We start from the raw sequence: 11,385 nt of genomic DNA on the forward strand, positions 1-11,385 counted from the left end.
TTACAAGTCGGTAGATTAGAATATATATATATATATATATATATATATATATATATATATATATATATATATATATATATATATCTTATTTAGCCGTGTAGGGTTAAGAGAGATTATATTCACAAAATAGAGTTTTGAGCTATTTTCTCATTTAATCAAAGAGATAGTTTGATTAATTGTTTGTGTTATAATTTCTGGACTTGAATTGGTATCAGAGCTTGAGACAAGAAGCTGTGAGATCGAATTTCACTTGTTGACGAGTCAGGTCACTATGTCGCATGCAGGGGGAGACGAAGGAGCCGCTCTGGTGACTGTAAAAGAAACTGGATCGACCTCAGTTCAATATCCCATGCTTAATTCCACAAATTACACAGTTTGGTCCCTACGTATGAAGGTTGTCTTAAGAATTCATAATGTATGGAGTGTAATTGACCTAGGAACATAAGAGAATGAAGAGAAAAACTACCTGGCAATGGGGCTTTTGTATCAGGCAATCCCCGAATCCCTGATTATGCAGATCGGTGATGTGGATTCTGCAAAAGTGCTCTGGGACGCAATCAAGACGAGATACATAGGCGAAGATCGTGTGAAAGAGTCCCGATTGCAAACCCTAAACACCGAATTGGATCAGATGAAGATGATGGAGTCGGAAACAATCGACACATACGCTGGAAACTTGTCCGGTATTGCCTCGAAATCAACAACTTTAGGAGAAGTTATTGACAAATCAAAGTTAGTAAAGAAATTCCTTAATACCCTTCCTCGTTTGAAGTTTATACACATCATCGCCTCTTTGGAACAGGTACTTGATTTGAAGTTTGTTGGATTCGAAGATGTAGTCGGTGGATTGAAGGCCTACAAAGAAAGAATAAGGAAATAGGATGCCGATGGGAATGATTAATCAAAGGTATTGTTCGCAAAGTCGTCACGAGGTGGTGGTTCGAGTAGTAGTGGTGGTGGATCATCAGGGTATCAGCGAGAGGGAAAATCAAGATGGAACTGGAAAGGAAATAGTGGGTCGAGTGGGTTTTGAAGGGATTTGAGCATTCTAACACCCCTAAGTGTACATGCAACCCTACAAAACCTTGGATCTATGTTTGTCTAAAATACATGCAAAATATGATTTCCAAGGTTCATATTCCTATCTAGCATACATGGGGAACTTTTAACTTAAAAGTAAGATAGAATAACATACCTTGTTGTTGCTTTTGATTCCTTGAAACCTTGTGAGCCTAGCACCCCAAGTGTGATGCCTCAAATGATTCACACAATACCAAATGCTTTTGGAATGACTTTTGAGAGAACGCACACACTTGTAAAATCGGACTAGCCCTCTTATGTCCTTAGTGTAGCCGATTTTGGTAGATAACATGTTCCTTATATAGTGTGACACATCTAGGGTTACACCATGTAAACCCTAATGTGTCATGACTCTTCATTTCCATGACCCACGGGTTTGTAACTCCCATGGAGCATCCTATGGGTTTAACCCAACTTGATAATCCATGGAGCCTTTTAGCCCACTATACAAGTTATGGATGATTTACATAATCAACCCATATATTTAATTAGTCATCTTTTTATCACTTAATTAATTCCAAATTAATTCTTGATCAATACTAATTAAATAATACTATTAATATATTAAAGCTTATAATATATTAATAAACCACAAGTGTTATTTCTCTCATTTAGTCTATCCAAATGCATGATGCCATGCAACCCAAATAGACCATGCCGGGTCTGGTCAAGTACATACTAGAAATAGTTATGGACTTAGACACCTTATCCAACCCACTTGGATAAGTCTAATAACTATAACTGCAAGTATGACTTCAGGAACCGATCAACAATCGTAGCTCTTTCAAGGTCTCTCGGAACTGAGAAGATGATGATACGCCATTTAAGATAAGTGATCATATAATCCTCTGTTCTAGATATCAGCCGGAAAAATACATGGAACAATGTCTTACTTATTGTCCAACAATTTGTTTCCCGATTTTTGATTTGTTTGACATAGAACCAAATTGAACACATTAATTCGGTTCTGACCGGGCCCGGTACATAGGTAAAAACAAAATCATTGAGGGGACCATATATCAGCTTCTAATCCAAGAAGGAACAGATAAACTTTGACTTATATGTTTGCTCTACTACTTATTGAATTATTCAGAAAAGCACGTTTTATAACATCGAGTTACCAATGCGTTTTCGTACAATCAATGCATAACCAACTCATAGGCAACAAATCATATCTCTAGGTTTGAAGAATTATATGATATTACCGTCTCACGATCACTCGAGATAAATTCCATGAAGTGATACCAGTGAGCGTGGGTTGATTCCAATACTTAGAACTTATGAGTACTCATGAAGTGTTGTCCTAAAACTTGACACCTACAACCAACTTCATGACAGTCTTGATTCATATCTACTTCCAACATATGACCGACTGTGGAGATTCGAATAATATGATGTAGCAAACATAATTATTCTGGAAGTCAAAACATGCAAAAAAAATATAGTAAATGATTGACAAGAGATAGCAACACTTTACTCATAAATAAACACAACTTTTATTTATCATCAAATATCAATTACACTTTACACATTTCAAAATTATCTAACTACTAAAACTATTATCATCCTTCAGCCTATGCTCCGAGCATGCTGGAGATGCTTAACCCGAGTCAGTCCCTTCGTGAGGGGATCTGCTGGGTTCTCATCTGATGATACCCTCTTTGCCACGAGGAGTCCTTCTTCTATTCGATGTCTGATGAAATGGTATTTTCTATCGATGTGTCTGGAAGTCCCGTGATCCCTTGGTTCCTTGGCTAAGGCAACTGCAATTTCACTACCACATAAAATTTCCATTGGCTCCTTTATAGCTGTCACAACTTTAGGGTCTCCAATGAAGTTCTTCAGCCATATCGCCTCCTTTGTTGCCTCGCTTGCTGCTATATACTCTGATTCACAAGTTGAATCAGCCACTGTTTCTTGCTTGAAACTCTTCCAAGAAATTGCTCCTCCGTTTAAGGTAAAGACCCAACCTGACTGAGAGCAGAAATTATCCCTATCAGTCTGAAAGCTAGCATCACTATACCTTACAACTCTCAAGTCATCACTCCCACCGAGGGTAAGGACCCAGTCCTTAGTCCTCCGTAGGTACTTGAGGATATTGTTTACCGCAGTCCAGTGTGCCTTGCCAGGGTTCCCCTGATACCTGCTAACCATGCTTAAAGCAAAGGCTACATCTGGTCGAGTACACGTCATAGCATACATGATTGATCTTACAGCCGAAGCATAAGCTACTCGACTCATTTATGCTATCTCAGCCTCAGTACTCGGCCTCTGAGTCTTACTCAATCTAACATTACACTGAATAGGTAACTCTCCTTTCTTGGAGTCCTGCATGCTGAATCTCTTCAGCACCTTATCCAAGTAGGTACTATGACTAAGTCCAATTAGTCTTTTACTCCGGTCTCTCAAGATCCTTATCCCTAGAAAATAGGTAGCTTCTGTCACACCCCAAAACCACAAACGACGGAAACGTTCAGGGGTGGAGGACGTCATGTACAATATCACAACAGTGTAATATAACAAACAAGCAACAACATCATCCATCGCATTACAAGTAGAGTTTTAATACATGTGTGTTCATTCATTGTAGTAAGACACCAAAAATATACAATCAAAATAAAAGATGAGACTTGTCTGCTTCGTCTTCTCAAAACCTGGCCATCGTACCTGTCTACTGTTGACCTGAGAATACAAGTTATTTTGAAAGAGAGTATCAGCTTTAAAGCTGGTGAATTCATAAGTAATTAAGTGTCATTGCCTTGCTTATGAAAATCTATTATGAAGGCCATGTAAACCTTTAAATGAAAATATTGATGTAAGTATGAAAAACCCTAGAAAATCCCTTATTTTCTATAAGTATGAAATGTAGTCTTCTACCAAGACCCGAATGTTTTGTTATGACAATGTAGTCTTCTACCAAGACCGGAATGTTTTGTAATGACAATGTAGTCTTCTACCAAGACCCGAATGTTTTGTAAGTAATATGATAGCTTTTCCTTTCTATTGACTAGTACTAGAGTACTTAGTCTAACTCCTCGTTTATGTGAAAGTATCACAAAATAAAGTAAACAGGAAAAATATAATCATGTAAGTGTTATTATCTTGGGTTACCAGGACAAACACGACATCGCCGAAGTGAAAGATAGACCCTATGGACATCCGAAGAGTGTCCCCTCATCCTCTGTAGCGGCATAAGGGTGGAGGGAGGGTTAGTCCCGATATCGATCTCCTAATACAGATCGTTAACCTAATGATCCTCCGAAGATTCACATCTCATCCACTGTTGCAACAGTTGGACAGAGGGATGGTTAGTCCCGTCACTGACTACTAAATAAGTAACAACCTTAGACATCCGTAGACGTTCATCGACCACTGGTGCTAATCAGTGGGGTTTGGAATGGTAAGTCCCGCCGAGATATCCCATTGAACCGGGATAGGAAAGATAATTTACACAATAAGTACTAATAAATCATCCTCGTAGTTCTAAGTACAAGTATCCAGGTAAGTAAATACAGGATAATGCACCTATGTAGAAGTGTTCCTGTGTGGTATTCATGTAAGTGTGTTCATGTAACAGGTAAGTATATGTAAACATATTCATGTATCATGTAATCCTAAGTACGTGTACTCATGTATCATGTAAGGTATTGGTATAGACTCATGAATGAATTGACTCTTGTGTGATTCCTTGTAGTAGTAATAACGTTTGATATCTTCTAACTATACCTATGATAGTTAACTGAAAGGTAATTGGTTGTTTACGTAGGTTTATGCACTCTTGCTACCCAAGAGTATTGGATACTAAATGAAGGGTGAAAACTATAATCTCTAACATATAAATGAACATATGTGCATAAGTATAGTTTGATTCAAGAAGGTAAAATAATGGTTTTGCAAGATATCTAGGAGTTTTGAACAATAATTAAGAATGACTTGATGTCATTTTAATAAACATTTCAAAACTAATACTTTTGTTATCAAGGTATTTTAAGATAGAAAACCACTTCATGTGTCACCTTTTGAAATATGTGAAATCTACTGAGTGAAAACACAGTTATAAAATACATAAGATTGATTTAATAACATACTGTTTTCTACTTGTATTCCCCCCATTAAAATGTTTAAAATCATTTAAAACATTGATTAAGGGGTATGAACTCACCTGTAGTTGGTAGTGTAGATGAACTGGACGGTGTAGGATTGTTAGGTGTCAAGTGAGGACTTGTACACACACTACGATCCTAAAGAACATATAATCACACATATATGCACTCAATTAGTCTTAAATTACTAATTGATAATGTTAAGACATCCTAGACATAATAAACACTTTATATAAGTGTTTTAAGCCCTAAGGATTGCATCTAAGCTATTGTGGGACAAGGCACTTGTGTTTAGAGTTCCAAAGGACCCCATGTATGAGTTTACTCCTCATATACCATCACACATGGAGTTTACGGTTGTAAACTCTTGAGTTTATGGCCGTAAACTCCCAACCATGGGTGTATTGTGTGTTTTGAAGTTCTAAATGATTCCTAGAATTATTCCAACTTGGTGGTTAAATTCTTGGAAGGGTTTAAGGCACAGAAACACTCCATTTAGGAGTTTACGGCCCTAAGGCCATTTCCCTTAGAGTTTGTGGCCGTAAACTCTTAAGGATGGTTGTTTTTTATGCTTTCAAGTCTCTTGCACAAGTGGTATAGGTTCTAGACTTTTATTCCAAGCATATGAAGACTCTTGACACACTTTGGTGTCCTTAAATCATATTTACGGCCCATGAACCATGTCATGGCCGTAAACTCATTTTGAAATGTGTTATTGATGTGTTTAAGGCCTTAGATTAAATGGGAACAAGTCCAGGTAAAAGTATAAGGCTTTAGGTGCCTTAAAAGCACCATTTTGAGCATGAATTTGGAGTTTATGGCCTAAGATACTCTTGGGTCGTGAACTCCCAAACTTGGGTGATTCTTGGTTGTTTTCTTGTCCCTAATACGCATACAAATGAGTCTAAGGGAGTAGCATAACACAAGGGTCGGTCTAGGCTTTGTTTCGGGAGTTTACCGCCCAAGAACACCTTGGGGAGTAAATTCCTAAATCTAGTGATTTAGCCTTCTAAATCATGTTATAAACACATATAAAGCTTTCTAACACTACTAGAAAGAGGTACTCACGATTTGGGATAAAAAACCGAAGATCCGTGAGAGAGAAAATGGCTTTTCTCTAGTTGGAAATGCGAATAATGAATGAATTTGGTTCATAATTCTATTTATAGTCCTGAGATATTTTTGGCAGAAAATATTTTTATTCCCGAAATGACCTCTAATATAATAGAGTGATGGAATAATAGAGTTGCACTAAACCCTAGTGCATCCACTCTCCTGATATCTCCTGAAGTGTAAACCCTGACGTATTCAAACATAAACGAAAAAGTATGAAAATTAACTGTGACTGTTATAACTTCTATTGAATTGATACTGTTTGTACAGAATGGAAATTTCGGGTTGTCACATCATCCCCCCGTTAGAAGGAATTTCTTCCCGAAATTAGAATTTAAGCAATTAAGAAGTTACAAATAACTAAGCGAAAAGGTGAGGGTATTTCAGTTTCATCTGATCCTCACGTTCCCAAGTGAATTCTGGTCCACGCTTTGCGATTCAGCGCACCTTCACTATCGGGATACGGCTCTGCTTTGTTTGCTTGACCTCTCGGTCCATGACTTCTACTGGTTCCTCCACGAAGTTGAGGCTCTCGTTGATCTCGATCTCGTCGAGTGGAATAACAAGAGTCTCGTCGGACAGACACTTTTTCAAGTTCGAGACGTGGAAGGTAGGATGTACGTTACTGAGTTCATGCGATAGATTGAGTTTGTAGGCTACAGGGCCGATTCTCGCGAGAATCTCGAAAGGCCCTATGTATCTTGGATTGAGCTTCCCACGCTTCCCAAAGCGTATCAAGCCCTTCCAGGGTGAGACCTTCAGTAGGACTCGGTCGCCCACCTGGAACTCCAATGGTTTCCTACGCTTATCAGCGTAGCTTTTCTGTCGGTCTTTAGAGGCTTTCAATCGTTCACGAATTTGAACGATCTTCTCTGTCGTTTCCCGAATGATCTCCGGACCCGTGAGAGTGCTTTCGAGAACTCGTCCCTTAGCTAACTGGGTATCACCCACTTCAGCCCAACACAGAGGGGATCTGCACTTTCGGCCATAGAGGGCCTCGAATGGAGCTGCCTTTATGCTCGTATGATAACTGTTGTTGTAGGAAAATTCAACAAGGGGTAAATGGGTATCCCAAGCTTTTCCAAAGTCAATCACATAGGCACGCAACATATCTTCTAAGGTTTGGATAGTTCTCTCACTTTGCCCGTCGGTCTGTGGATGGTAGGCTGTACTCATGTCCAACCTAGTTCCTAGGGAAGTTTGTATTGACTGCTAGAACCTCGAAGTGAATCTACTATCTCGGTCCGTGATTATAGATAGAGGAACACCGTGCAGCCTTACAATCTCCCTAATGTAAGTTCTGGTAAGTTTCTCCATCTTGTCTGTTTCTTTGATCGGCAAGAAGTGTGCAGACTCGGTCATTCTATCGACGATGACCCATATGGAATCAAGTCCACCCGTCGTCTTGGGAAACTTGGTTATGAAGTCCATAGTGATCCGCTCCCACTTCCATTCTGGTATCTCCGGTTGTTGTAGAAGACCGGAGGGTTTCTGGTATTCGACCTTGACCTTTGCGCAAGTAAGGCATTTACTCACGAAGGTAGAAATGTCTGCTTTCATGTTAGGCCACCAGTATAACTTTTTAAGATCCAGATACATCTTATCTGAACCCGGGTGGACGGAATAACGAGTGTTGTGAGCTTCCGTCATGACCAAGTCTCTGAAGCCACCGTGTTTCGGTGTCCAGATCTGATCCATGAGGTACAAGGCTCCGCCACCCTTGACTTCCAAGTTCTTATCCATCCCTCTAAGGGATTCACCTGCCACGTTTTCAGGTTTCAAAGCATCGAGCTGAGCCTCCTTTATTTGTGTGGACAAGTGTGAATGGATAGTTAGAGTCAAAGATTTGACTCTACGACCAGTATATTCTTTCCGACTTAGTGCGTCGGCTACTTCATTGGATTTACCCGGATGATAACGAATTTCACACTCGTAATCACTGAGTAGCTCGACCCACCGTCGTTGTCTCATGTTGAGCTCTTTCTGGTCAAAAATGTGTTGTAGACTCTTATGGTCTGTAAAGATCGTGCTTCTTGTACCATATAGGTAATGTCGCGAGATCTTCAGAGCAAACACAACTGCTCCTAGCTCAAGATCCTGGGTGGTATATTTAACCTCATGTGTCTTCAGCTGTCTCGAGGCATAGGCTATGACCTTACCTCACTGCATCAGAACACATCCGAGTCCTTGATTGGATGCGTCGCAATAGACCATGAAGTCTTCTATCCCTTCGGGGAGGGACAGTATTGGTGCGGTGCACAAGGCTCGCTTGAGTGTTTGGAACGCTCTTTCTTGTTTCTCTTCCCAGTCGAAGGCCACGCCCTTCTGGGTAAGTGTTGTAAGAGGTTTTGCTATGCGGGAGAAGTTCTGAATGAACCTGCGATAGTAGCTAGCTAGACCTAGAAATTGACGAATTTCTGTAGGTGTCCTTGGTACTGACCAATTCTCGATGGCCTGAATTTTGGAAGGGTCCACGTGTATACCTTCTTCGCTAACAACATGGCCCAAAAATTCGACTCGTCGAATCCAAAATTCACATTTGGAGAACTTCGCGTAGAGCTTCTCCGACCGCAATGTTTCTAAGATTTTACAGAGATGTTGGCTATGTTCATCCTTACTTCGAGAGTAGATGAGTATGTCATCAATGAAGATGATGACGAACTGATCCAAGTAAGGACGACACACCCTATTCATCAGATCCATGAATACTGCGGGCACGTTAGTTAATCCGAACGACATCACTACAAACTCGTAGTGCCCATAACGAGTTCAGAAGGCTGTCTTGGGAACATCCTCCTCTAACACTCGTAGTTGGTGATATCCGGATCGTAGATCTATCTTCGAGAAGTAATTGGCTCCTTGAAGTTGATCAAATAAATCGTTAATACGGGGTAAAGGATAACGATTTTTAATGGTAAGTTTGTTGAGTTCTCTATAGTCGATGCACATGCGAAACGATCCATCCTTCTTCTTGACGAACAAGACCGGTGCTCCCCATGGTGAGAAGCTTGGTCAAATGAATCCCTTCTTGAGAAGTTCATTAAGTTGACTGGAAAGTTCCTGCATTTCGGCCGGTGCCAGACGATAAGGAGATTTGGCTATGGGGGTAGCCCCTGGCACTAAGTCGATTCTGAACTCGACTTGGCGTTGCGGTGGTAAATCGGGAAGTTCTTCTGGGAATATGACGGGGAAGTCACGTACTTCAGGGATGTTCTGAATGTTTTTCGTTTCTTGACTTGTATCAACGATGTGTGCGAGGAATGCATGGTACTCCTTTCGCAAGCACTTCTGAGCTCGAATGCACGAAATGATGCGAAGGCTCGTACTAGGTTTGTCGCCGTAGATAATTAAGGTTTCGTTGTTAGGAAGGTTAAGACGAACTGCTTTTTCGAAGTACATAATGTCGGCACGAAGAAGACTCAACCAATCAATACCGATGATAACGTCGAAAAATTTAATTGGGACTGGCATGATATCTATCTTGAAAGTATGGCCATCTAAAGTTAAGGTACAACCTACGTATATGTAGTTAGTACTCTCTGTTTTCCCGTTAGCCATTTCTACCGTGAATGAACTATCTAATGCACATGGTTTTTGTTTAAGCAGGTGTGCAAATTTGTGACTTACAAAACTTTTCTCTGCTCCACTATCGAAAAGTATGCAAGCATATGAGTTATCGAGGAGAAACGTACCAGTAACTATTGTAGGATCAGCTACTGCTTCCTCGTGGCCTAGGGCCATAACTCTTCCTACTCCGCCAGCCATTCCTGCTTTAGGGCAGTTCCTCTTGTAGTGGCCCACTTCGCCACAACCGTAGCAAGCTTGGCCCATACCGGCGTTAGGAACCTGGGCGGCTTGAGCTGTTGGAGTCTTGCAGAAACGGACTGTGTGTCCCTTCCTGTTGTAGTTGGAGCACTGCATCTCCTTGCAAGGTCCGTGGTGGTGGAAGTTGCACTTGGTGCACTTCGGGAGAGTTCCAGCATATGCTTTTGCTGGTAAGGGGTTCGCAGGGACAATGGGAGTAACTGTGGCTGCATTGATCGCCACAAGTTGTTGTTTCTTGGAGGATCCTTGCGAAGCCCCTCTTTTCCTCTTATTCCACCCCTTCCTGTTGTGGTCGGGGTTGGACTTTTGTGGTACGGGTGTAGGGATTGTTGGGTTCTGAGGTTTTCAGTGATCGATGAGAGATTGTGCCAGTTCCTTGGCGCTATCGAAGGTAATAGGCCTGGAAGCTATCACACTTGACTGGATCTGGGGCGACAGTCCCCAGATATATCTCTCTATCTTTTTGCTCTCAAGAGCAACCATATCAGGGCATAGGTTTTCCAGATCACAGAACCTATTTGTGTAGGTCGTGATGTCAGATCCAACCATTTGTAGACCCCAGAATTCCTGCTCGAGTTTCTGTACTTCACCTCGAGGACAGTATTCTTTCATCAGCATGTCTTTCAACTTTTCCCAGCTGATGGAATATGCCACCACCAAATTCAGATAGTTAACATGGCTGTTCCACCATGTTAATGCCCTGTCAGAGAAGGTACAAGCTGCAAACTTGACCTTGTTGCCCTCCTGGCAAGCACAAATTTCAAAGACGGATTCCATCTTTTCAATCCATTGCCTCAACACCATAACACCCCCAGTTCCATTGAAGCTGCGGGGTTTGGCGTTCGTAAAGTCCTTGTAGGTGCATCCCCGAGGGTGTCCATGGCTTTCGCCGTGGTTTGAGGGAGGTGCACCTGTTCCTGATCCACTAGGGACAGGAGCGTTGATTGCTGACACAACAGCTGCAACTGCCGCTGTGAAAGCTGCCTGGAACATGTTGGCATTGAAAGGATTAGGTGGTTGAAGAGGTTCAGGTGGTGGTGGAGGTGGTGGTATCGGTGCTTTGTTGTTTGGGTTAGGCCTTGTATTTCTGCGTGGCGGCATCTTTAACTATACGTTTAAAAGATGACGACATGGATAAGAATAAATGATTAATGAATGTGTCTCATGGACTAAATCCCCATAGCCCAACAACAGAAGGAATAGTATGACTAAATGAAGATAACAGTATTTGGATAATAATTTCCCTATGATTAGATATCTGTCA

The 11,385-nt window shown here is 41.1% G+C and overlaps 1 protein-coding gene across 1 annotated transcript; it reads left to right on the forward strand.

Moving 5' to 3' along the window:
• Positions 1-472: 472 nt before the first annotated feature.
• Positions 473-880, forward strand: LOC145068131 (uncharacterized). Its single transcript, XM_079015111.1, has one exon. It carries the CDS (start codon positions 473-475, stop codon positions 878-880), a length of 408 nt encoding a protein of 135 aa, XP_078871237.1.
• Positions 881-11,385: the final 10,505 nt, after the last annotated feature.

This window comes from Lactuca serriola, chromosome 8, assembly GCF_051521515.1.
Source record: "Lactuca serriola cultivar US96UC23 chromosome 8, Lser_US96UC23_V15, whole genome shotgun sequence".
In the NCBI taxonomy this organism is placed as follows: domain Eukaryota; kingdom Viridiplantae; phylum Streptophyta; class Magnoliopsida; order Asterales; family Asteraceae; genus Lactuca; species Lactuca serriola.